At 43.9% G+C, this 26,907-nt stretch overlaps 1 protein-coding gene across 6 annotated transcripts; it reads left to right on the forward strand.

Moving 5' to 3' along the window:
- On the forward strand, window positions 1-26,713 carry ZNF217 (zinc finger protein 217). 6 transcript variants are annotated; one of them, XM_064391310.1, is made up of 7 exons: window positions 86-137; window positions 13,459-13,544; window positions 13,808-15,609; window positions 17,669-17,794; window positions 18,604-20,187; window positions 23,369-23,492; window positions 24,652-26,713. In XM_064391310.1, exons 3-6 carry the CDS (start codon window positions 14,211-14,213, stop codon window positions 23,476-23,478), a joined length of 3,219 nt encoding a protein of 1,072 aa, XP_064247380.1. In that variant the 5' UTR covers window positions 86-137; window positions 13,459-13,544; window positions 13,808-14,210; the 3' UTR covers window positions 23,479-23,492; window positions 24,652-26,713. The 6 variants fall into 6 exon arrangements, with proteins under 6 accessions (XP_064247379.1, XP_064247380.1, XP_064247383.1 ...); XM_064391312.1 differs by lacking the exon at window positions 86-137 and adding an exon at window positions 718-776; XM_064391311.1 differs by lacking the exon at window positions 86-137 and adding an exon at window positions 1,149-1,220.
- The last annotated feature ends 194 nt before the right edge of the window (window positions 26,714-26,907 follow it).

Below are 26,907 nucleotides of genomic sequence, written 5' to 3' on the forward strand. Positions count from 1 at the left end.
CGGCCCCGCCCCGCGGTGGGCGTGGCCCGCGGGGAGGGGCGTGGCCCGGGGCTGCCCGAGCAACAGCTGCCGCGGAGCCGTTTACAAACAGTGCCCCGAGCGCGGCGCGGCCGCTGCCCCGCGGCGCCTCGGCTCAGGTGAGGCAGGGCTGGGGGGCACCTGCCGGGGGCTCCGGGCCCCTTCCTCCTCCTCCTCCTCCTCACCCTCCCCGCCCCCCCGGGGGTGCCTGCGGCAGGCGCAGCCCCGTCGCTCGGGCGGCCTCTGCCGTGAGGGGCCGGTTGTGCGAGCGAGCGCGGGGGGGGCCGCAGCGCCGGGATGTCTGAAGGGTTCAGGGCGCAGCCCCCGCCCGGTTCGAAGCGGGGCTCGGAGCCCCGCTACCCCCGCGCTGTCCCGGCGACAGGAGGAGGAGGAGGAGGAGGAGGAGGAGGAGGAGGAGGAGGAAGGGCAGCGCGGGGGCGCGGAGGAAGGTCCAGGTGTGCGTGGCCGCGCCGCCCCGGCCGCAGGTAGCGGCCCCTCCCGCCGCCCCCTGCCCGGCGCGGCGCGGCGCGGCCGGAGCCCTTGCCCGGCTCCCTCCCACCCGAAGTTGGCGCTGGCCCCGCGCCGCCGCCCCCTCCCCTGGCGCCCCCGGACGGGGCCATCCAGCACCTGGGGGGTCGCGGGGCCCCCCCGAGGCGCCGGGCCGGGCCCGGGGGCCGCTCTCGGCCGGGGTGGGGGTGTGCGGCGACCAGAGACTATTTCTTTGTGAGTCAAAGATGTTCCTGGAAGAAGGATTTGTAGTAAGTGGCTCATGGGGCGGAGGGGGTGGGGGTGTTGTTAATGAAAAGTTTATTGATCCGTTTTGCCAGTTTTTGTTTCGTTTACCTTTGTCTTTCAAAGACCAAAGCCTTCCCGATCATTTCTTTAGCATCGTGGTTCTTTTTTTTTTCTTCTTTTTTTTTTTTTTTTTTTTTTTTAAAGGGGAATAGGAAGTTTAAAAAATAAATAAATAAGCCTCAACTGACTTCTTAAGCAACAAAAGAGGTTGCCAGGAGAGGACAATAAAATTCTAGAATATCCAGAGATTGGATTTCATTCCTGTTCCGTGATGCCCCCTGGACTTTCTGGTTTGGGGTGTGAGGCTTTTTTTGTTTGTTTGTCTCCCACACAGAAAACCTGCACCCAAAGTAAGGTCTGTGTGTTCTCTAATGAGCCATCCCATAAAATGTGCTGTGTGACTCCCAGTAAGTATTTGAATTGAAGTGTAATAGTTTTGAAGTGGTGGGGAACAAAAATCTTTCTGTTGGGTTATTGATCTGCTGATGAAAGGCGTTTGAATGTGAAAAGGGTTTAGTTTAGGGGGGTTGTGTGTTTAAAGGCTTTTTTTTTTTTTTAAGGCAACATTTTTTTTTTTCATTTTTGAAATGACCTTGAGAGCTTTAAAACTACATCAGTTTCTACCAGTGGGTTTGAGGGGGAGGCAGGAGCAGAAGAATCTAGTGAAAATCGAAAAATAGAAATAGGAACTGAAGTATAGCTGCAGTGAAATATTTTCTTATAGAAGTATGTGAAAAGGGAAGTTTTTGTAAGAATGTGTGAAAAAGAAGAGAGGGAAATAACGCAGTTTCAGATGCAGGGAGGAGGGGGGGGGAGAGGAGGGAGCATATCATTCTTCACATTTTATTAGGCCGTGAAATGCAGGAGTGATATGATCTGGAAGACACAGAAATAAAACGCCTAACTACAAGTTGAATAGCAGGCATTGACTTGCTGACCAACGCTCCCATGCTTGCTGGGGGCTGCTGCTGGGGCTGCAGAGGTACCAGAGCTCAGGGCTGTGACAATGGCTTGCAAATGCTTTAACGCCATGTTTTATTGCTCTTAGGAGCTCTTCTTAACTGATGGTTTGGGAATACGGCTGAGACTTTAATTTGGGATGTCCACACTGAGGTTTCAGCCTCTCCTTGGATAATAGAAAAGGACAGTTGCAAATAAGTGGGATAAACTGCATTCTTTGGCAGAGGGGGAGGGAAGAGGGCGAGGGTGGAGGAGGGTTTTTTTTTTCTTCCCCTTTACTAGTTCTGTAACTGAGTCAATATTTTAAGATCTGTAGCAGGAATGTGGCTTTGTGATCACTGATCGTTCTGCAACGTGTTTTTTTTTAGTGAGCAATCTCCTCATGCTGAGCAAAATACTTGGATTTTCGATTTCTAGGCTCTTTCCTGAAATCAGCATCTGAGTTTTCAAGTTTTGCCTTTTAAGTTTTGCAGGGTGGTGAATATGAAAAACAAATAACTTTAGAACCATGGCTATTACAGTGATTATTGATTGGCTTGGCCTTCAGCCAAACAACTCTTCTGCATGCAGCAGAGTTGCTGATTTAAATTCTGTGGATTGTTTTTTCATAAGTTAGCCTTTTTTAAATCTTTAAAACAGCATATATGGCAGTTGAGGAACAGTAGATCAGTTTTTAGTTAAGGTTGTTCAATTATGTCTTCATCGCTTTGGAGTTGGTTGAATGACTTGACATGAGATTAAGCACAACAAAAGAAAAGGCAGGGGAACAACAGCTGCCTTCCAGTACCAGAGCTCCAGATTCTGAGCAGTGCAGCCTTTTACCTTTTACCATTACGTGGTGTCAGGTTTAAATGCGAATATTTCTATTCTCCCTTTCGAGAAGCTCAGGCTTGCTGATAACACATCAGGCACTCAAAGCCTGGATGTTCGTGTTTTGGGGGTTGTTTGTCTGCTGCATTTTGCAGAAAATGATCTGAGGATGTGATACTGAGCAGTGAATTGATCTCATTAACTTTTAAGACAAAAGTAGCAAACAGTCCCCACTAGTTTGTACTTGTTTAGTTACTGTGTGGTAAGAACTTTAAGGTGTGTCCTTAATGGCAACTGACGATTCTTGCTGCGAAGCCTTGTTTATTTTAGGTAGATGTTTTATACAGAATTTCCAGTGGGACAAATTACTCCACTGACTGCACTTATTCTTTCTGAAGGCTGACTGTGAGCATAAGAGAATAATTTTGCCATGCTGCAATCAGGCTATATTTAAAAATTGAAGCCATTAAGTTTTGCTGTGTATTTTAAGGCTTTTCCTACTTCCTTTGTTTAAACATTCTCAAACAGTGCATATCATAGATGAGTTTAAAACATTCATATGGCACTGCTGGGGCCGAATTTAAAATTAAAATGAATACCGACGTCCTTGTTGATCAAAATAGAAAAAGCATTTCTTTAAATAAGTGGATGTTTTCTGGTTTTGAGTGTGGTAAGGAGGCTATATTGGTGTCTTGTAAACAAAGTTTCATATTAAGTAGTCTTTAGAGAATGGCTTCCAGGCTTTGCATTAGAGGATTTCTTTCTTTCCCTCTTTAAGTGAATAATGTTTTTTGGGTTTGCTTTGTTTTGGTGGAGGGTGGGGAGAGCAAGATTTAGGGTAGGGGCTGGAAAAGAGAGGAAGATAATAAACTTTAGCACCTTTTTATCAGACTGTCTTACACAAAAGGCTACTTGATTCTGGTTTCCCCTTTCATTAGATCACACTCCAAACATTCCTTTTTGAACACTTATTCTAACCTTCAGAAATGCCTCTCTTGCCACTGTATTTTCATTTAGAACTATGCTGATAGATTAATACCATATTTTATACAAAGTGCTAAGTTATTACTGTAATCAGGGGGAAATTATTTTAAAAGGGAACTGTGGCTTTCACTTAGACTTTCAATCCAGTGATTACAGTAAACTTTTAGTTACAAAAAAAAAAAATCTGAGAGTTTGCAATTAAGAAGCTCTGGGGAAACGTTAAGTAAATTTTAACTTCCCTTTGTTCTTTGGGACTTTTTGTTGTCCCAGCTCTTTCTAACCTGAATCTTGATTTGGAATGCATTGTCCCAGGAAAAGATTCCATGCAGTGTATATGTAAATACACTCCCTCTTTCCTGTGTTATGAAATGCTGGCATATGGAAGGAGCAGCCCCCCTTTCCCCAAGGTAAAATGGGCTGAGCTTTCTTTTCTTTGCAAGAGGCTGAAAGAAGAGTTTGACCTTTGAACTCAGCCTCACACTTCCACGCTGCTTTCAGGATGATTAAATAACCAAGGATATTTGCCTGTGTCTTATGCTTATTTATCTCACTTTAAATGTTGTAATACTTCACCGTTGAGGTATTGTCTTTAAATATAGCAGGAGGAGCCTTTGGGTTGCAGCGGGGCTGCCATGTGCCAGCTCAGCTCTCGCTGGGGACACTGCATTTCCACCCCCCCAGCCTTCCCATCTCATATCGGCGTCATTTGCACATTGCTTTTAACTTTTAACCGACTTCGGGGCCTTTCTGATCACCCCCCCGCCTTTCTAAGGTGACTTTAGGGGAAAAAAAAAAAAAAAAGTTTTTCTTCTTCCTGGTGCATGAATGCGCTGAGGGGATTCTGCTGACTACTGTACGCTGCTTGGAGAGAGATGTGACTCATTCCACAAGAGATTTGCAACTGAATACAAAAGTAAGGAAAAGGATGTGACCAAGCTGTGTCAGATTCTCAACACATGTTGTATTTTAAGGATTAAAAAAACCTTTTTCAGCCTCAACTTACCTAGGTTTTTATGTGCTTCCAAACAGAAAGTTGCTCTCTCGAAATAATTTGCTTTTAGAAATCAAGTTTTTTTTTCCCTTCAGTGAAATTGCCAAATAATCTCCTTTTGTTGCTGATGAAGCTTGTTTATGCCAAACGTGGGTGTATGTCAATGGGAAAAATACATAAAAAGTTCTACTGTTGTAATCATATGACTTTGGTCAGAGCATAGTTTATAGCTTATCATAAATCTAGCACTCTTGATTCTTCCTCCTTTTTTTTTTAAAGCAGTGTGATAAGAGCAGACTTTGCAGTTTCGAAGTAGAGCAGTGTACATGCTGGGAAAAAAGAGTTTGAAATTAAAAATATAGGTGACATAAGTGTTTAGAAACACAATGAGATGGAATTGCTTATCAGGCTGCCTTGAGGATTTCAAAAGAAAGCACAAGAGGAAATGTGGGTAGAACATGCAGGGAAATCTGTGTAGATCAGGGTGACTTCAAGACTGGAGCAGAAAACCGTGTAAGCAGAAGTGAATAATTGACTGGATGGTGCTTTTCTATGTGCTGCAGATTTTATGTAACTAAAAGTATCAAAGTCTGAGTTTGTTTATGCGCAATAGGTACACTTGCATTTCTCACTGTAATAAAGGGGGTGCAGTGTGCTCTGATCGAGCTGCATCAGGGAAACTGAGGCCTTTGTGTTTGCCTGCATTTTATTGTGATAGCAGAGAGCTGGGTGGGTGAAATCCTGGGGGTTCTCTCTGCTTTTCCTTTGGTACTCAGGAAGAAGCAAATTAGATTTGCTTAATTTACACCAAGGACTGGTGTAGGGAGAATGGATGTAAAGGTGGCCCAAAGAAGCCTCACTTTTTGTTCACCTTTCCTGTTTGTTTCTGACTTTTTTTTTGTTCTTAAGCTGGTAAACTTGGGGCCTGAAATTGCCTGTTAGCTCAGTTTCTTGCAGATGCTGCCTCTCCTTACAGGCCAGCTTGGCCCTGTGCAGCCCAGGCTGTTGGTGCATCCCACACATCCCTGCAGCCATTCCCACTGCTGAGGGGGGATGTGGGGCTGGGGAGCTGAAAAGTCCCCATCAGTCTCTGGGAGATCTCCCACCTGCATGGGACAAGGGAGCAGCTTTTGGACGTGTCTGTTTCCGTCACTTTTCTGTTTTAGTACCTTCAGATGCTGCTCCAGGGGATGACTGAACTACAAGTAAATATCTTTTCCCTGGACTCTGTACCTTCTTCCTTCTTTCAGGACTGCCTTTTGCAAGCAGCTGATTGTGGTTGTGTTTGAGAGTGACAACCTCCAAGTGCCCTGCAGAGGACAGGGATCAGCTCCTGCTCTGCTCCTTCCAAGGGGCAGCACTTTGAGCTGTGCTGGGTTCAGACTTGAAGCCAGGTGAGAGCACCAGGGCACATTCATGGCCTTAACAAAGAGAACTCCTTGGAAGTGCCCACTGCTCTCAGCTTCAGGAGTAGTAAAATCATCTCTTTTCCTGTTGTTTCACCTATGTGCCCAAAGGGATGCAGCTTGCCTGTAATTGCTACAGAGGAACTCCTGGCTCTTGAGTAATAAGGAATTAAGTCTAATTTGGTAAACTGAATTTACCACTTCTTTGTAGTTGTGACTGTTGGAGAGACCTTACATCCCTCTGCCAAGAAGTAAAAAAGTCAAATTTGCTTTTAAGGTCTCTGAAAATACCTTCTTTTAAATGAAAACCAAGACTAAACATACAAGGCAGTCTGTGTAAGGTGAGACTGACTCAACAATAAAAATGTATCACTCATTCCACCGAGAGCCTTTACCTGCTGTGGAGAGAACAATAAACTGTTTTGTAAGGTAAGGGGTCATTGCCAGTTTAAGTGCATGTAACTTCTTGATTTAATGAAGTTGCATCATCCTACAGCAGTGGTGAAATGTGTCCCAGACTTATTTAAAATAGGATTATTCTTGTGTCTTTCAGCTCTTCTACAACAGGTATTGGCCACTTCTGTTGTCTAAAGGACGCTTTGGTTTTGTGGCTCCTGAGACATTCTCTCCTAATCAGAGGGAAAAAGGAAAAAAATTGGCAATTTGAGCAGTCCTTCTGAACTTTAAAAGTCAATACTTACTTGTAGTGCTTCCTCCTTTAATGCCAAGAATTAGTCTCTTTTATATTTGCTCTTGCTCAGTGGAGGAAAAACATGTGCAGAATGCTGCAAGCTTATACGTCGCCTGCTTTAAAAGGCCTAATTACATCTTTTGATAGAAGAGGCATTCAGTTCTCTGAGGAGACACACTCAGCTCATCCATCCTCTGCCAAACCCCTGGTAGACATATAGCCTTCAAGAAAAAGGGACTCCACAGGAAAAGGTTTTTTAGAGAAAGAGGATATCCTTTGTTTTTATTAGTATAGATGTCTGAGATGGGGGGAGGGAGTTTTCCTAATATTGTTCATTATTAACTATGAGTTATTTTCCACTGGTGATTGAAATCCTGTTTGCGAGGCTTCGGGGGGAAAATGACTCGTGTGTGTGTGTCTGTTTTATCTGACTGCAAAAGGGCTTTCAACACAAAATCTTTCTGAAGTGTGTGTGCAGAAATGCTTGGATAATAAGTCTCGAATTCTGTGTATGTTCTGGTTGTGTTTTTGTGAATTGTTTTTGGATCCTTGTGTTGGAAATCTGTGGTGGTGTTAGAAGGAACTATAGCTGAGTGTCTCTCTTAGAGGGGATAAAAAGGATAAGCCATGAAAGAGTTTAAGTTTAGGATAACTTTGAAATCTTCAAGCCTGAAGGATGAAGACTAACGAGGGGGACTTAAATTTGCAGATGGAGGGAGTGGAAATTCCAGTTTAGGGTCATCTTTTATGTTCTCTTTTCAACCTGAACATCTTCGTTTTGATCTTTCCTGCAACTGAAACAAACAACTCTCTTCCTCCCCTTCCTCCCCCTGAATCTCCATTTCCTTTACGAGTGCTCGTGTTAGTTCTTTATCAGGCTCAACTGTTAACAAAGTATAAAAACCACTTTTGTGCTTGCACAGTTGGTATAAAAGGCTCCGTGTGGACGAGGAGCAGCACTGGGATCACTCACGTGCTCCTCCTAACACAGAACACTCTGGGAAGTTGTGTGAAATGATCTACTGTTCAAGATGGGAGTAGTTCTTTCCCTCCCTAGAAAGCAGCAGAATGCCCAGTAATGAGGAATAATTCTTGGCTTCTGTGCTGCTCTGCAAAGTCAGGTTTTATCTGGGCTGGCTTAAATAACTTTCCGCTGTTGTCACTGGAGTCGCGGGCAATGGGCGATTGTATTCTTTGAGAAATCAGGTCATGGTCTGTGGAGCAAATACTGCAACATCTTCCCTGAAATCAGGGGCTATCCCTGTGTCAGCCCGGGGTGGAGAGGCGTGTGCCTGGTGAGGAAGGCCCCTCCTGCCCGTGTGGCACGCGCGTTTCTGCTGAAGCGCACGGGGAAGTGCCGCGGTGGCCAGCAGCCCCTGCTACCTGCAGACACAAAGCCCAAGTTCCACGCCGTGGACTTTGGAAATCTGACTCACCTTTTGGGACAGTTGGTGAGTGAGAACCTCAGGATGACACTTGGCTTCCCTTTCTGACTAAGTGTGGGAGCTTAGGGATGCCAGGGTACACCACAACTGCTCTCAGCCAGGACACTGGAGGGGCATCCCAAAAGCTGGAGCTCCTAAATATTAGGAACTAATACTTAGGAACTATTTTAGGGTGCTGTTTCTGCTTAACTTTGTAGGTGTGGTACAGCTGCCTTAGCTGTATGCAATGATGTATATGTATATTAAAAAACGTTCTAAAGAAGTGGAAGTTCAGCCTCAGCTCAGGTTTTAGGATTTCAGGTTGAGGATTTGGAGGTGTATTTATTTATGCATGAGCTGCTCTGCCTGTGATCAGGGTTACACCTGAACACAGCTGTGCCCAGATAAAACAGATAACATCCATAAGGTAGTTTTTATTTGTGGTCCCAGTGAGGTGTTGTTAAAAGTGATGTTAACTGGTTTGTTTTATCTGTGGTCCTTAGGTAGGACTGGAACAACTACAGTAAATCTTTGGAATTGGAAGTAAAAAAAGGTGTTAAACTTGTAATTTCCAGTAAGCAATCAGCAGTGTAAAATCTATTTACCAGCAATCTGTTCTGGGGCATAAACACACCAAGAGGAAAGAACAGTTCATGTAAAGTGACTCTTAATATCCTGAAACTTCTTGAAACATGAGGACAACTGCAGGGTTTTTTAAGTGGAAATGAGAGTTGCATGTAAGTTTCTCAAGTTCAATAGACCCAGTTAAAAATCAAGGTGGTTGCTTTGCAGCAGCTGGAAGAAGCTGCTCAGCTAAGCAGTGATAATTCTGCTGCTGGCCTTGAATTTGAGAATCTGGGTTTGTTGAGGTAGTTGTGTCTTGAGTTTTTATCTGCCACAGAAGAAAAGTAACTTCAGTGTCCTGGATTTGGCTGTAACTCTTCAAGTTTTCTCACTTCTCTTTTTCAGAAAGTGTTGCAGCAACTACTTTAACTTCTGTAATTGTTCCAGGTCGCTTTTAACAGTTTAACAATAGTTTGCAGCACAGAATTAGCAAAGAATAGTTGTTTATCCTGAGACTTGCCATGCAACTTTTATTCCCAGTGCCTCTGTAATGTGTTTAAAATGGGGAATTCAATGGTTTGACTGTGCTATTCTCTGAAAGGTGTGTCTAGAGTTTTTGTTACGTATTCATGGAAATTTTGAAATGCAGGAAATAGAAATGCAATAAAATTACTCCTGATAGGTCATTTCCCAAAGAAATCTTCAAGACTATGTAATGTGTTGTCTTGGGTTGTGTAATTTAATAAAAATAAATTAAATTTCTCTACAGGCACTTAATTAAACTTTTCTCTGTTTTAATAATCCATTTATATGCAGCAGGGTTTTGGTGTGGTTCTTAGGTTATGTGGTAAGTGCAGTGAAAACAAGATGTTCTCATCTGTCCAGTGGAATCTTTATGGGTGTTTTGTGGTGTTTATAAATATAATGGGTATCGCTGTGAACCTGCTGCAACACTCAGCCAGGGATGACTCACTTGTGAGCTGAAGTGTGCTAAATGCTCAGGCTGAAACTTTTCCAGTAGTTTTACTCTGTATTCTCAGCTGAGATACATTTCTAGTTGCAGCAAGTGCAGTAGGTGACACCCTGGAACTGAGGAGGGTTGGTGACTCCAGGAGAAGTCCAGGGGAGCTGGGCAGGAGGGACAGGGGGGTGTTTGCAGATGGGCAGGGAAGTCACAAGTGGAACTTCTTGCCTTGCTCTGTGAGGGGGATAAGTCATTTTTTATTTCGGCCTTGAGTTCATGTGTAGCGAGTTTATCGTTTTTCAGCTGTTGGAAGGAAGGATTTCCTGTTTTGTTCTGTTCCTTTACTCAGTATCTCTGATACTGGTGTGTCCTTTTGTCTTCTGAAAGTGAAAGAAGACACAAGAAATGCAGGTACTGTACTTTACTTGTTGAGCTCCTGCACAGACCTTCAGCCACAGTCACAGTGTTGCAGGTTGTCCACTTTTCCAAGGAAACGACAGAATTGAGGCAGCTCTGGACAGTTTTCCTGCTGCCTCCAGGGTTTTGAATAGCAGGAATGTAATTAATCAGCGTTTTTGGTCCTCAAATCCAAGGCATATTATCTTCAGTAGGAAGAAAGGTTTGTTACTAATGGATAAAATCCTGGTGGGGATATTTGGGTTGTAGTTCTGGCGTGTGTTGGCTTGTCTGAGCAGCGAGAGCATAAAATCCTGCCTGCTTGTAAAAGGCATGGATGTAATCAGAGTGAAGTGTGTAATCACCAGGTAGAGAACAGGACTAGAGCTTTCTAACTCACCTCCTGACTCCAGTGCTTGTGTTCTTTCTTCTTCTCAGTTTAAATGCATTCTTGTCCAGTTGTATCTGCACTTCCCTTCAGAAGTGCTCCCTGCAGTTTATTCCCAGTCTGTGGCTGCTCTCTCCTGTGTATCCAAGAGCAAGAGCTGCAGAGAGGCATTTCAGATTCCTGAAACAGGAATATCTTGCTCTGTTTGCAGTGCTGCCTAGAGGATGAGCTGTGGCTGGTTCTTGGGACTGTTCAGAGCCTCTCTGAAAAGCAGTGAGAGCAGCCAGCACAGCTTGGTGGGGGCTGCAGAGTGCTCTGATGAAGTCTCCAAAGGGCTCCAAAGCTATTGATAGCCACCAAAATTGGCCCCAAGCTCCTGTGGAACTCCTGTCGTGACTCAGGTGTTGGTTGTACACTCTGTTTGTGTGGTCGTGAGGACAGGTTTTGTTTACCAGACAGATGAGATGGAATGGAAGCAGCCCTTGCCAAAGACTTACCAGAGAAGGTGTTACTGATTGGTTGAGGTGGATTTTTCACCCATCCATGACCAGCCCGGGGCATTCCCTAGATGTGATCTTTGCCTGTTGCTTAAATTCTAAAAATCCCTGGAGCTGTGGCTGTCAGTGTTGGTTCTGTCCTAGGCTGGGTTTGGGTAGGCCACGTGTGGTGGCCCATGTCAGAAGGAGCTCTCTTCTCCCCTCATCACCCCAGAATGCCACAAAGAACAGGGCACTGAGGGTGGATTTTGCTGCTTCTCATCTGTTTCCTTTCTCCAGTGACTCAATTCTTGTTGCTCTATCGTGTGTTTGCTGTAGTGCCACAAAGTGGGAGTGTAACAAACCTTAATTGGCTTTTTCTGTTTGTAGACACGAGCAAGGAAGTAGTGGCTGATGAGTCCCAGCAGTTCCCTTTGTGGCACGGCAGGCGCTGCCCTTTGGATCTGCCTCCATGCCCCAGAAATGCCTCTGGCCTCTCTGTACCATGATTTTTACACTTCTTCCTGCAGAGCACTTCCCTATGGCTCTGAAAGCAAATGCACTCGACTCTTAAGTTTGTTCCACTTTTTTAATGTTGCCTGGATTGTTTTTTGAAATTTGAAACTTAAGTTATTTTCAGGCAGATGCTCACTGAGCTTTGCTGTAGCATGTTGGGTAAAAAATACCTTTTAAAACTCCAGTAGAAATAGAACAAAAAGGCAAGTTGAAACATGAAGTAGAAAACATGTTAACCAGCAGCCTTTGATATGTTTTACAAAAGAGAAAAAGTTTTTTGAATACTTGAGCTTCAAACTCTGGTTCTGGCTCCTTCACCTGCCTATAGGGAGTGAGGGAAGGTCTGAGCTGGGAGGGGAGAAAGGCAGAGGCTGCAGTGGGAGCAGAAGTGTCACCCCACAGTGGAGGGAACCTGCCTGTTACAGGAGGTTTTTGATTCCTTCTGCAGAGAGGAAGTGTTAATCATGGCAGTGATGAAACTGAAAATGGGGATAAAGGGCGTAGTTAGAAAAGAGACTGGCTGCAGAAAATGCAGGTTCTGTCGCCATCAGCAGTGATCTGTTCCTCTTGCACTCCACCTTACCCTGCAACATCCTGCATTTGTGTCTAACTCAGGATAAGTCTTTGACCCAGGTCTAAAACAACTTGGGATTAAAAAACCCTATGCAATTCTTGATATTAACTGTGCTGATGGTGTCAACCTGGGTTAAAGGACTGGGTGGTGAAGAGATTTTAAACCTTGGAGAAACTGAAAAAAAATTAAAAACAAGCAGCTGGCAACAATAATTTTCTCCTCTTACTGGCATTCTGGTGTGGTGGTGTTTTATTTTCTATTTTTACCCGTGTTCATTAGGCCCCAGGATCTTGTGGTCTGTGTGATGGGAAAGGAGGTGCTGACTTTTCAAATTAAAAGCAAGGAGTGTTCTCAGGGCAAGGCTGCAGGAAGTGGATGAAGTGTCTGAGATGTTGGATCCATGACTCCTCAGTGTGTGCTGAGGTTTCCTTCCCCAGCTGCTTCTCTTGCCTGGGCTGATTCCTGCTGAAATGGTTCAAGATTTAATGGCTTGAGACCACTTTTTGTGTCTAGCCAGCTCTGATCAGAAATAGCTGAGACTCAACTGATAATCATCTTTATGTGGAAAGCTGAGAGTCTGAACCAAAGTTTGCCAAAGTTTGGTTGAATTATTGTCCTTTCTTTGGGTCAAATAAAACAAAATGCTTCCTTTTCTCCATATAAAAGCAAGGCAGAGGTGGAAATTGAGGTGAATTTTAAACCCCAACTGTGTCCATGCTGTTTTCTGCTCTAAGAGTTCTAGAGCATAAAGTATTTTGGGGTACATTAGTTCAAGTCATGTGGTCACTGGCCAGCTGGCTCGGAGGAAATAATTTGCCAAAGTTTGAGTCAGATTTTGAATGAATTCTTTTCATTAGTTATTACTTTATTTGGAAATGTCTCAGAATGATTCTTCTGCAGTTTATATTAGTCTTGTATTAGTTTGCTAGACTTTTCCTTTACCCAAAAATTTCATCAATTAGAGTCCTGAACTCCACAAAAGTATAATTTGTCAGCCCAAAGTGGTGGCCCATGAGTTGCTGCTAACAGGCATTATAACTTAGAGATTTAAATTGGAGTTGTGATTAATTATATTATAACCCTGTTTAATCTTGTGGAATCTTAAACCTTCCTTTGTGAGTATAACCAATAAATATTTTGTTTTGTGCCGCTTTAAAAGTAGAAGAATTTTGTTTTCATAATATGATAATTGGCCTCTTGGATGATTTAAATAGTAAACCACTGTTCAAGAAACAGTATTATTAGTTCATACAAAATGTTGAGATGTTCTTACATGCCAGCCCAAAATTGTCACAGACATTGTAAATTTGTGGGTGATAGGGAAAGCTTTGAGTAGTGGGACTGCTGAATGGTTCTTAATACAAAGATTTGTGCTGACACTCCCTGTGTACCACAACTATAAAAGCTGATGCCAAGCTATCTGGTCTTTAAAAAAGAAAAAAGCCTTTTGCTTAACAGCCTTTAGAGGACAAACAAGTGAAGTTCTGCTGTGGTTTTACAGGTTCAAGGAAAGGTTACTTGGGCTACTGCATTGTTATGAGCTCAGGAGTGCACTGAAATATGGTTTCAGCAGCTTTATATAACTGGGTAAGTGCAGGTTTAGAAGGGGCAGAGGAAGTCTTGCAAAGAAATAACAGTTGTAAACAGAGGGAGGGATGTTCAGGACCAAACTATTTCAACTGTGGCAGATGGAAAAGTGACCCAGGTGCCTTCTACCTGTCCCTCGTTGGCTCTTGAAAATATGCTTTCTTCTAAAGCACTTGATGGTTCTCAGCCCTAATAGTTTCATTATTTGGGAGACAGTACTTCTCTTTTGAAAGCTCTGACTAACTCTTTTCTCTCTTTCCCAGGTGCTGGCGTTTCATTGTGGCACTGAACTTGGCCTTGAGTGTATTTTACCCAATGCAACTATTTGAAAAGTTTGTGCAACAAAACTAAGTGCAACTGACTGTATCTGTGTAGACTTGAAAAATCTGAAGAAACAATCCAAAAAAACCTCATCCCATCACTGAGCAAAACTTTGGATACTTTTGCTGGGATGTGTGAAAGCACATAAAGCTGAAGAAGAAACAATTTTCTGCCGGTGGAAAGAAGAAATTAAAAATCATTTTCGTGGCAGAGGTTTTCTAGCTGAGCAGACTTTTGAGCACATGTTGGAGAACTCTACAAGTGTCCTTACTGTGATCAGGGAGCACCCCCAGAGAAGTGCAGGCTGCCATTAAGAGATGTAAAAGGGAGCAGAAGGGAGGAAAGATGCCCACGCAGCCTCTCCTGGCATACATGGACGGACCCGAGGGAATCGCCAGCGCCGTGGGAGCCCAGATGGAGACCAGCGATGCCTCCATGACCATCAAAGGAACCAACACCATCTCCTACAAAAGCCTGCAGGAGAAGTTCCCGCTGCAGGCCGAGGGCTGCATGCCCCTGGACTGCATGTTCTGTGATGAGACGTTCAAGCACCCCGAGGAGCTGGGGAAGCACGTGCTGACCGAGCACAGGCCCACGCTGTGCGAGCCCGCCGTGCTCAGGGTGGAGGCTGAGTATCTGAGCCCTCTGGATAAGTGTCAGGTAAGAACCAGCTCCCCTTCACCGAGCAACGAGCAGGACAGCGAGGAGCTGAGCTGCAAAGTTTGTGGGCAGACGTTTGATAAAGCTTTTGACATCGAGGCGCACATGAAAAAGCATAAAGATTCCTTCACGTATTGGTGTAATGTTTGTGGGAGAAGATTTAAAGAGCCGTGGTTCCTCAAAAATCATATGAGAACGCACACTGGAAAACCTGGTTCTAGAAACAAGCATCAGCAAGGTTCTGAAGGCCCCATAACAATAAATGAGGTGGTGCAGGAGCACGTAACTGAAAATGTAACGTCACCTTACAAAATTTGTATGGTTTGTGGTTTCCTATTTCACAATAAAGAGACTCTAATTGAGCACAGTAAAGTGCATACCAAAGAATCAGTTCCCAATGGTGAAAGCCCCCAAGTGACTGCTGAAGTCAGTGCAGAAGAAACATCTCAAAACCAGGAATTTTTCCAATTCTTGAACTTAAGACCAAATTCAGTTCCAGAAAAGGACAAACTGCAGAAGCTTGCCAAGTGGATCGCTGAGCTGGATCCTTTCACCACGTATCAAGCATGGCAGCTGGCTACCAAAGGTAAAATTGCAGTTGGCCACGGGCAGATTAAAGAGCCAGGGCAAGAAGGAAGTACAGACAACGATGAGTCATCTTCAGATAAAGAAGAACTCTGTGAAATTTGGAATGCAAATAAAGGTAGCCAGGCTGAAACTACAGGGAAGTCAAAGGTAAATAAAAACAGCAGTTTCACAGGGAATGGTAACTTAACCCAGGACAAACTGAAACATCCCGCTGGTGAAGTGCCTTCTATGGAGATGGATTCTAAATCATCCCAGAACAAAGAGAAGCCAACCCACTGCTCTGAGTGTGGGAAAGCCTTCAGGACATACCACCAGCTGGTCCTTCACTCCAGAGTGCACAAGAGGGACCGGCGGGGTGATGGAGAGAGCTCCACTGCTGCCAGGACCTTCTGTGCCGACATCATGGGCAACCTGGAGGAGAACGGGGCAGCAGAGAGGATGGAGGGAGGCTCTGAGGATGGCTCTGAAGATGGGCTTCCAGAAACAATTAATCTAGGTGAGTAGCACGGGGAGCACTTCAGTTTGAAGTGGCTGTTACTGAGAGTTGTTTAGGAACTCCTCAGAGCCAAGGAATGCGTCGTGCTTTTCCGTTATCTTTTCAGAAGGTGATAGGAAATGTTCAAAAACTGGATAGGGAATGTTATGGTGGGGGAAAGGGAACAGAGAGAAATGAGAGGGTAAGGAAGGTTTGGATGCTGCCATCTTTGAAGTTGTGTTGGGGCTTCTTGCTGTTACTGCAGTCACTGAAGTAGATTTCATAGCAGTGAGTTTAACAACTGGAAAAAGGCACTGTTTACTTACCACTTATCTTTAACTTTACTGGATGCTTTGGAGTGTTCCATATCCCTTCTCATCCAGCACATGATTTTACAAAGAGTATTTTATGAGGAATAATTGCAGTTTCACTTTCTTCCCCCCCTTATCTTTAAGAGTAAAAAACATTCAGTGCTCGACACCAGCAGTTTTTGGGGGTCTGAGAAGTAAAGAATAATTTAAAACTTTTTTCTGTCTTAACTGCAAGTTCAGTGTTTGTTTTGAACAGTAATTTGAAATGCTAAATGTCAGATCCAGCATGTTTGAATCATGTGTGTAAGGCCACAGGCTGTTAATTTGTGGGCCTGTATGTAAGAGAGGTGTGTGTTTAACTCCTCTGCCTGAAGGATTGCTGACAGCGTGGATGGACTCCATCTGTACATTACCCAGGATTAATTCTGCATGTCACAGTGTCTTAGAAAAGCAAGTGATACTGAATGATTCCTTAATTGAAAAAGATTGCATGTCAGGGGACAAAAGGCCTGGCAGAAAGTCTCCAGCTAATCTGCCCTTGTGTGTGACATGCTCCCAGCCGGCTTTGAAGAACAGACACTTGCATAATCTCAGGGCAAGACACGGCGTACAGAATGTCCTGGCACCCACACAGGCCTGACTTTGCCATTTCTGGTAATGTGCAGCCCTTTATTTCGCCTGCAGGAACAAAGGAATGAACTGATTACCTAATGTGAAGTTGCTCAGTTTGTTTCTCAGCGCCTTATCCTAAAGCAGAGCAGATTTTGGTGCGAGCTGCTGAGTCACACCTCTGGAGACACTGTTTGTTTAACTCACAGGGCTGAGCCATGCAGCATTTCCAGGAGAGACTTTCCAGCAGGCAGGAACCTCAAAGAACTCTTTCAAGTCTATTATACATCCGACTTGTTAGTCACACGAAGGTCTCCTTCCTCCCAAGGATTCCAGTCAGCCTTGCCTTGGCTGTTGAGTGCAGTTGTCTGGGTTTTCAGTGGGAGCTGCAGCGCAGTGTGCTGGTGTTTGGGTGAATTCTCTGCCATTCTGCTGTCCCTGCCGCCCTCCTGTGGCACCTCCTGCCTCTGCATGGAGTGGAACTGCTTGGGCATCCCTGCATTTGTTCCTGGAATACCCGGGGAGCCAACCCATTGGGACGCCCTGGCACTTCCTCACTCCGTAATAATGCAGTGAAATACTCTCATTGAATCTAAGGAGCTTGTGGGAAATATTCCTCATCAAGTCTAAGGAGTGTCTCTACAGACATTCCATTGATTAGCACATAAATAATGCCATTATTAGAATTAATTTAAAAGAAAAGGCATATTTGCCTTCCTTCCCCACCTCTCTGTGTTTGGCTGTCATGCACAGAGAGGTTTTTAGTCTGAATCATCCCACTCACTAATTCAAACATTCCCTTTAATAAAATAATACACTTTATAACCTGTGTGAGTATTTGAGATGGGCCATTCTCCATCAGGGTCCTGTAGGCCAATAAAGAGAACTTTTTTTTTTCTTCTCTGAGTCTTATTTTGCATCATTTGTTCTGTGGGCTCCTTGGTCACTGTCACAAACCACAGTGTTAAGGACAGAAATCTCTCTAACTCTTGTGCTGTTGTTACTCAGAGTGTAGCAAAACACAGCAAAAGTTACTTGCAGAGTGTAGAATTTGACTGCAGTTCAGAATTTTATTTTTATAATGAAAAAAATTACTGTTTTTAACAAGACTGCAAATTTGCATTTGCTCTTCCTAATATTGCCTGTATTTTCTCCCAAAGATAAAAATGAAGACAGTTTGGAAAGAACAAAAGTCAAAACCCTTGGAACCTCCAGAGAATGCAGCTACTGTGGAAAGTATTTTCGCTCCAATTATTACCTCAATATTCATCTCAGAACTCATACAGGTAAATGGGGGCTGCACCTTTTGGGGAGGGGAGGGAAATCTGCTGAATCCACTCGGATAGAATGTTTGATTTTGCTTTTGAAAAACAGAAACTGCCTTCAAAATTACTGATGTTAACAACAAAGTTTTCTCTAATTCGAAACAAAATTAAATAATTGCAATTAAAATTTATTTGAATTATTTGCATCAGTATAAATGGTTTTAAGTAATGGTAATTGCATTAAGTATTATTAAAACCATATATTTTAAAGTTTTAATTTTTTCTACTTTTAGTGGTATAGCAAAAGTTTAGGGTTTGGTTTTAATTATAAAACCAGCCAATTTCTCAGGTGTGAAGTTGGTTGTCTGCCAGCTGCTGCTACCTGGGGAAAAGCTGAGTCTCTTTTTCAGCTCAGCTCCTTGTTTTGCATAGCCAGACAAACCCTGGCTGTGTGTTCTTGGGAGGCAGCTCTGCTTCCAGCTGACTGCCCTGTTTGTGTTGGGAATAGGGCACTTGTGGGACAATCAGGGGCTGGAACTTGTTGGGGTTGACCCAGAGTTCCCCTCCTTGCTTATCTCTGCCAAGAACCTTGTCAGCTCCCATCTCCATCCACAGGCAGAAACATCCCAGCACAGCCAGAAGGTGTCACTGTAGTTAGTAAAAGCATTAAGATACTGTTGTTTAAATGTTTTACATGAGTTTGCGACTTAGGAGGGTGTGGAAGGGGAGAGAAAAATCAGTTTTAGTGTTTTAGAGTCCACAATGTTCCCTTGTGTTTGTGATCAAGACTTCAGATCTCAGACTGATTTATTGATAAATCTGTGTTGCAGGTGAAAAGCCGTACAAATGTGAATTCTGTGAGTATGCAGCAGCCCAGAAAACTTCCCTGAGGTATCATTTAGAGAGACACCACAAGGACAGGCACGGTGACAGTGCAGCTGATGGGAAGGGTGACAGCAAAGGTTCCCTGCGGGGTCAGGACACGGCGCTGTCGCTGGCTGCTGATGCTGCTCCAGAAACCAAAAACCTGAAGAGGCTTTTTGATGGTGCCAAAGATGCTGAGAGCTGCCCACCTGCCAAGCAGCAAAAGGAAGTTCTGTCCTTGAGCAATGCAATAGGCAGCACAGTCTTTTTAAAAGTAAAGAACAATTCCAGGGAATCGAACAAAGGTTCTGTTTGTAGCGGTTTGAATCAAGTACCTGAGAACGTGCCTGCTCCTTACCCAGAAAAACTGAGGGCTGAGAAGGAAACCAAGGAAGCTCAGCCTAAAAGAGAGAGAAAGGCTTCTGTGGCATCAGAGGAAGATGATGTCCAGTATATCTGTGCTTTTATTGGTGGGAAAAATGTGAACAATATGCAAGAATGCACTGAGAACTACAAACGCAGACCGGTCATGGACTGTCACGAGCAGCCCTTGGACTTATCCAGTAAGACTTCCCAGGAGTGTTCAGTGATTGCAAGCAGGGGCCTGCTGGCCCCCAGCACCTGCCCCTTCTGTACCTACAGGACATTTTACCCCGAGGTCCTCATGATGCACCAGAGGCTGATGCACAAGTACAACCCTGACACTGTTAACAAGAACGGCTACAGGAGCAAGGCCGTGGCCAAGGCCCGGCGCACGGGCTGCCCCCCGGCCCTGCTGGGCAAGGATGTGCCTCCTCTGCCTCTCCATCCCAATAAAAACAAAGCTTCCACAAATCCTCAGCAAAAGCCACTGCAGACAGGGAAAGCCAAGCAGTGTGCCCCTCCTCAGAACAAAGCCCCTCTCTTTTCCGTGAGCGAGTCGAGCAGTGCAGCCCCGAGTAACCTCAAGTTTCATAAACAGCAAAGCAGCATTGGAGCTCAGGCAAACAACTACAGACAACCTCAGCAAGAAGAAGTGCACTCCAATTTCAGGATCTCTCCAGTACTGGACAGAGTAAAAAAATCTGAATATAAAATCAAAGTTCTGGGTGCCCCAGTGACTCAGTCTGGTCTGGTCAGCAGCAGCATGAATGGGGTTCTCGAGTCTCACCTCAATGAACCTGGCTGGGCTTGCCAGAGAGGGAGAGACTATCTCTGTAGTAAATCTGGGAGCAATGCAAGTCTGGACTATGGAGAAAGCTCTTCCAAACGGATGAAACCCTCTGTGGTAGCTGTGGAGCACCTGGACTCTCCTCTGGCTAATTACAGGAGATACGAAATGAGCAGATTTCGTGTCGCAAACAGATATGCAAATCTGCTACCTCAGGAATACCCTCGTACCAAACCCACATCCTCTGTTCTGCCCCCCAAACAAGGGCTGCTCAGTGCAGATGATGCTGATCCTCCCAATGGATTGACTGCTCTCAAAGCTTTTGAGCCATACAGCTCTGGATCTCTTTATGGTTCTTGTGGATCTAGCAATGGCCAAGTCACCAGCTCGACAGGAGAAGGTACAGTCCCTCCTTCCCCCTCACCACAGGGAGGGGAATGGGGTGTAAATGAGTGTGTGCCCACCTTGAAACATTGAAAATGCAGCTGTACTTAGCTTTTCACCAGGTTCAGTCACAGCTTGGGTTTTAAACTTAAAATCCAGGTTCAGCAACTCCTGGCTTGGGGAATTAGGTATGGAAGGGCTGAATTTTGAAGAGGGGTCTGAAGTTGCTCAAGTTCCCCCTTGCCTCTGCCATGGGTTTCTGATGGCAGACATGTATTGTTTGCTCATCAGACCACTCCAGACATGTTGACTAATCCAGGATATGGAATGAGCCTTTCTGCTTAATGTGCCAGAAGTCTTGCACCATCTGGAATATTAATAAAACTTTTTACAAAAAAAAAAAGCTCCCATGGACAATTGTTCCCTTCAAGAGCAGAAAAGGACGTATTGCAGATCATAAAACTGATGTAAATTTTAGACTTCTGCTCTTCAATGGGTTGGGTTTTTTTTTTAATGTTTAACTTCTAGTAGGAACAGAATACTTTGTTAAATCAAAACAACAGTTTTCTGCTATTCTAATTATGGTGTAGCAATGCTCTGTGGAAACTTTTGGGCCTAGCAGAGATAGATGATTTGTGATGTATTGGGAGAGCTCTGGTACTTCTACAAAATACATGCTTTTTGTGTTTTGTCCTTGGTCAACATTTTCAAAAAGTCAGCAGGAGGCCGAGATTAAAAGGTGCTGGGTGATATTTAAGCAGTTGTCTGACTATTTGTAGAAGGTGGTATTTATGACTTGAAGCTGAGCTCAGCATGGACTTAGCTACAAATACAGGACTTTGAATTTTGAGACGAAGCTCCCATTATAAAAATGAATAGCCTGTGTGGGCTGTGCAGTCTGAAAGTCTGTGAAGTGGCTGAACTCTGAATGCTCCCGTTCTCTGGAAGCAGGAAAGCTGCTCCTCTGAAGTAGTCTGGGATGGTAACAAGCAGGGGTGTGTTCCCTCAGGTCAGCAAACTGCAAATACCGAATCCACATTTAGTTATGAGGCAAAAAAAAAGTATTTGCTCACTCTGTTCTGGTTTTTGTTTGCTTGTTTTAAGGCTGTGGGCTTCAAAAATATGTCACATATAAATAATTCATATTTATATATAAATATGCAGGATTTCCTAGTGGGTTATGGGAAAGGTGAGGGAAGGTGTCACAGTTGTGTGCCCAGGCTGGGCAGGGAGTGGAGAAGGAAAAGCACCAGAGCTGAGTCACTGGAGGGTGAGGAGATGGAATTAATGAATTCCTGGTTTGGTGCTGTGTACCCTGAGCTGCTGTGGGAAATGCACAGTGGGCCCTGGGCTCCAGGAACAGAGTTTGCTGTGCTGGTGGTGTGAGAGGGACCAGTGAGTGTGGGGAGGGATGGGCAGGTGTCAGCAGTGAGCCAGGGCAGCCTCTGCAGGAGCAGCTCTGCCTTTCAACACTGCAATCCACCTGGCTCTTCTTTGGAAGCTCCACCTGTGCAGAATGGACTCAGGCTGGGCTTTGCTTCCTCTCCCCTGGTGCCAGCCTGCACACCTTGCCCTGCAGACAGGAACCTTGCACTGGTTTTGTTATTGAGAGCCCCCAGAACTGGGGCTGCAGCTAATGTGACAGCATTGTTGTCATGGAAATGAGGATTTCATTGTTCATGGCTAGAAAAGCAACTTCTTATGGCTGTGACCTGCATTGGAAAGGCTCTGAAACAAGCCCCCCTCTACTGGGCTTTCAGAGCAACTTCCATGAAAGCCCTGGGCTAGAAGATGTGGGTTTGTAAGGTTAATTTCTTGGTTTTTGTTGCTTAGAAATAGCCAACCCAAACCTTGATCATTATTGGGAAGGATACAGAGTAACAGCCCAGCAGCCTCTCAGTGTTAGAATTTTATCATGGGGGGAGAGCAGAGATAAAAGTTTTTTTTAATTCTTTTAATTTTTCGTTAAAAATCTGAAACACAGCAGCTCCTCTAGACTTCAGCTGTGTGATACCATCTGCAGAGTTGTGCAGGTGCAGACCTGCAGCTTTCTGCCCCCTGTTCCCCTTGAACCCTGCTGATTTTATAACCCACGATGTCAAAACCTTGTTCTGCGGGCCCTGAGCCTCGTGGCAGCATCCCCGTGGTGCCCCCGACGTGTTCTGCCTCATGTTAAATGCTGGATCAAGTTGTCAGGAGAATATGTTCCACTTGGCAAACTTGATTAAAGCATGATGCCTTCCCTTATTGCTTGTAAGCTTTGCCATCCCGTGTTGCCCTGAAGAGACAGAAACATTCTGAAACCACTCAGTTTGTGTTATTCTCAAATTAGTTGCCTTTGCAATGGCAACATGTTATCAGGGATAACCTGTTGGCTGATTGATTTGGCAGAGGCTGCAAATTAAAGACAATTGCTCGTGACACACTCCAATGGCTCCGTGGATTCTGTTGAAATATTAATTTGGCTGTGCCATTTTAATTTAATTAAAGATCAGGAGGTTTTTTTTTTTTCCAATGCTGCACTGGAAGCTTTCATGGAATATGGATGGCAGTTGGGCTTTTTGGATCCTGTGGGAGTAATGATTCTGGACTTTTGGCCTTAATTTTATGAAGTGTTTTTGACTGCTTGCCTAAGTTAGTAAGACTTAATATGGAGCAGGCATTGATTTCACATCTATAAATGTGAATTAATGGTCTCAGATAAACACAAAACTACCTGTATACTAGGCTGAAAATTGCTTAACAAAGGTCTGCAAGTAAATGTGTGTTAACACTCTTCAAAGTGTCATGAGTTCCATGTAATCCTTGATGGCAGCAATGAAGTACCCCAGTTTCCCTCTCAAATACTCATTGAAAAATTCACTTTTCAAACAAATACAGGAAATTAATTAGGCATTAAGGGTGCAGCACTTAGACCTCCTTAGGTAGGGCATCTGCTGTGGAATGAGTTAAGCAAAGACATTTCTTTCATGCAAATAAAATGAGTAAAATTTGGAGCTGGACATCACTTGGTTAAAACTTAGCACAAAATTGTTAAATTATCTTTTCATTCTCCTTGTATTTATTCTGGATCCTGAATTTCCTATAATAGGAATCTCTGATTGTGAGATGATTTGTCAAGTTATTTTGGATCCTGGATGCTGGGAGGAGCAGGAAATAATGCTAACTCCCTTAAATGACTTTTTTTTCTTTTCCAGGAAAGAGATCAGTGTCATACCAACACTTACCCAGCAACCTGCTGCAGAAGAGAAGTTACGAGCCCTTTGTGGGGAACACACCCTTCAGACCCAGTGACAAGAAGAACTGAATCACTCAAGAACGGTACACAAACCTTCTGAACTAATTGTTCCTTCAATGTTGCGTGGGGTGCTGATGGCATCAAAGGTTCCTGCACAGCATGAGGAGAGCTTGTGAAAGTCTGAGCCTGAAAAGATAAAAATTTCCTCCTTATAAAATCACCAGATGCTGGGGTGGCAGCACTGATTGTTTGGAGTAGTGGTAATGGCTTCTTTGATAGGGACAAAATGCTCCTTTTTAAGAGAATAGCACTAGATAAATACATGAATTACTTACAGTTCCAGAGGGAAGTGTTCAGTGAAAGCCAGGATGTGGAAGTTCAGCCAGTCCCTGAGGGTGGAGGAGCAGCAGTGAGAGGAGGTGCCTGTGGCACATTTTGGGTGCTGGGGTTGCTGCTGGGCCCTCCTGGAGGAGCAGACCCTGCTCGTGCTGCCCCTGCTGAGCTCTCAGGATCCTCAGACCTCAGCTCCGGGGTGGCTGAGTCCAGAGGGAGGGGAGGCCTTCCTGGGCAGCCTCTCCCTGTGATCCAGAGGTTATCCAGATGTTTCCCGTGGGGCAGAGGGAGGCTGTGCCCTCCTGGGGAGGGAGGGCAGGTGAGAGCTGCACCTGGTGCTGTGCCTGCTTCATCTCCTCAGTGCTGGCTCTGGGACCTCAACAGCCTTGTGCCTGCAGCACCCTTCCCTGCTCAGGACAGAGTGCCCTGCAGGACTGGAAATAAATAGACCTGTTTGCATTTTGTGACCCAGAGCTACAGATGATTTCCCTTTTAGGGGAATACTTAAGGAGTATTTCTGGAATGCTGTAGCACCTGGGCCAGCACACATGATTTTATGGAAAGAGCCATCAGACATTGAGCTGACAGCTTTTAAAACACTTTTATTTCTTGGTATTCTTCTAATCTTACTGCTCCTATTGTCCCCCTACTAAGCACAGATGTGTCTGGTTGTGTTGTTAACTTGATTTCATGCCTGAAATTCTTCCTGGGGCTGAGCATCTTCCAAAGTAGACTTTATTTGCCAGATAAAAGCTGGCTATCCATGCTTCCATGGCAGTATCAATTTTTCAACAAGGATGTGGAAGGAATTCCCTTTGTTACAAAGCCACTCCTCCCAGCAAAAACTGTGCTGTATTTCAGAGCTGTACACCACAAATTTATATTTATTCCTCTTTTTTTTCCCCCCAGGTCTAAGGACACAAGTGCATATTCCATGGAGTTGTACCTGCAGTTCATCCCCTGAGGAAGAGAAAATGGTGAAAGCTACTGAACTAAGCTGTGATTGTACTGTATATAGAAACACTACAGTTTTATAATATTGGTTCTTTTAACATTTTGTACCAAATAGCCATACAAAAGTAGTCTAAACAGTTGGGTTATGAAGGTGTGTGGAGAATGTATATCTTGACCTTGACTTTTGAGTATTTTTCATTAGAATTAATTGACCAAATATTAGGTAGGAGTTCTATTTTTACATACTTGAGCGCTGCTGAAGAGTTTTCTCTTGGAAAGAATATATATCGTTGCACCTCAGGTAAACTGTAAATATTGAAGTTGAAAATCCTGTTGGCGTAATGCTCCTTTTTCATAAAGTGAAAGTTTCTCATCTGTTGTTTTTTTTTTTTTTTTTTCCTGTTGAACTATGTTAGTTTTTTAAAAGTTCCAAATAAACTGTCTGAAAGTGTCCGGTTTATAAATGTTGTGAACATTAAAGCAACGGTGCTGACATTGATCTGCCTTGGCTGGGTGAGGACCAGGGCGTGCTGGAGGGCTCTGCTGCTCTGGGGTTCTTTCCAGCACGCTTTTAAATGCAAGCATGAGGCAATACTTGACATTCTGGATTTCCTGAAATGTGGCTGGATTCTTCTCTTGGCACTGGTTGCCGTTCTTCAGAGAAGCCTCTTAAAAACACCTCTGCCACTATCCAAACAGAAAATCCCTGGGACTTGCTTGAGAAACAATAATAATCTTCATGTTTCAAATGTTTGGTTCTGTACTAAGCTCCACACAGTCACATTTCAAGAAAAAAACCTCCTTTGCACCTTTGTCCAAAGCTGTAAAGTCTCAACTAAGAGCCTTGAAATAAGAATTTGGGGTCTGCAGACTGCAAAAGGGATGTGGCTGTGGTGGAGCCTACTTGACTGTGCTTGGAAGCTTCTTGATGTCAAGTTTTAGCATCTACTGGGTGTTTTAAAATGAGTGAGAAATAACCTGGAAATGGGAGAATATCTCCTTTTATTTTTTTGTGAAGACAACAAGAGTTTTTTCTAATGCACACGCAGTTTAATTTTTGTAAAGGGAAGATGGCCAGTTACCAGCCAGTAAAGCAGAACTGTTGCATATTTTAACTTGCCTTCCTCGTTTCTTCTCATGAAGTTGTAGTTAAGAGTTAATTCCTTCTGTACCTGGCTTTGACTTCCATATATTTTAGTAAAACAAAACAATTAAATATTTTGCACTGTTTGTTTTTCTCTCTTACAGCAAATGTAAAATAGCAGAACCTAGAAACTCTTGTTTTTTCATTATGCAACTTGAGATGTTCCAGTTGTCTTAGTTCCTGTAAATGGGACTGGTTTTTAATGTCTCTGTAAACTGGCAATGGAATGAAGTGCTGTGTATCAGGAAATTGTACACTATTGACCTGTTTTCCTGTTCATAAGCTGAGCCATATGTACATAATCTAGATTTTGTTTTCCTAGTTTTGCACTTTTATAGCCTATTTTTTGAAGATAAATTCACTTGGAAAAGGGTTAATCTATTTTTGTGTGTGATCTCTCCCTGTCCTGGAGGTGCAGGGCTGCTCTGCCTGTGCCACACGGGGCAGGGCTGCTTTTTAACGTGGTGCAGCAAACAGACCTGAGGCTTGTTTGTTTTTAATCTCCCTTCATGCTGGTACAGTTTCCCTCAAGGCTTTTTTTGGGGTTGGAATGGAAAAATGGACCTGAAGACTCCATTCCATGGCAGCATCACCACACTTTGCCCATCAGTATTAACTATTGGGATACTACTGGTTTTGTATGTTCCTTTGGAAATAACAGTGCATATATAGAGGTACAAATTGTTGATTTTGTTTTCCTTTTTTTCTTTTTAAAATGTATTTATTTCATTCCATTTTGTTCTATTTTAATTGTTGAAACCGGAAGTCGGCAAGCAGCAGGCACACATTACTCATTTAATTTATGATGTATTTCACTTTAGTTGAGTATATTATTACATGTGGATGTAAATATAGACTTGGTGTTTTGCAAAACTGGTTTCTGTGTCTTGCTTTTAAGGCTTAAAAGGAGTTGCCTGGAATTTCATGTTCACTTGACCTTTCACCATCCTCGCATTGCTGGGGGAGAGGGAGAAGCTGCCAATAAGCAAATCCAAATTCATGTTCAGTTACATGAAAATACTGAGTCACTCCCCAGAAAATCTGTCTTGAGTAAGGAAGAAACTTCT

This window comes from Passer domesticus, chromosome 16, assembly GCF_036417665.1.
Source record: "Passer domesticus isolate bPasDom1 chromosome 16, bPasDom1.hap1, whole genome shotgun sequence".
Taxonomy (NCBI): Eukaryota; Metazoa; Chordata; class Aves; order Passeriformes; family Passeridae; genus Passer; species Passer domesticus.

Excerpts from the sequence above, each read along its gene's own strand:
- ZNF217 (XM_064391309.1), top strand. The coding sequence starts at position 14,211 with ATGCCCACGCAGCCTCTCCTGGCATACATGGACGGACCCGAGGGAATC. Across the intron at positions 15,610-17,668 it reads TCCAGAAACAATTAATCTAG|ATAAAAATGAAGACAGTTTG; the intron begins GTGAGTAGCACG and ends TTTCTCCCAAAG. Across the intron at positions 20,188-23,368 it reads CACCAGCTCGACAGGAGAAG|GAAAGAGATCAGTGTCATAC; the intron begins GTACAGTCCCTC and ends TTTCTTTTCCAG.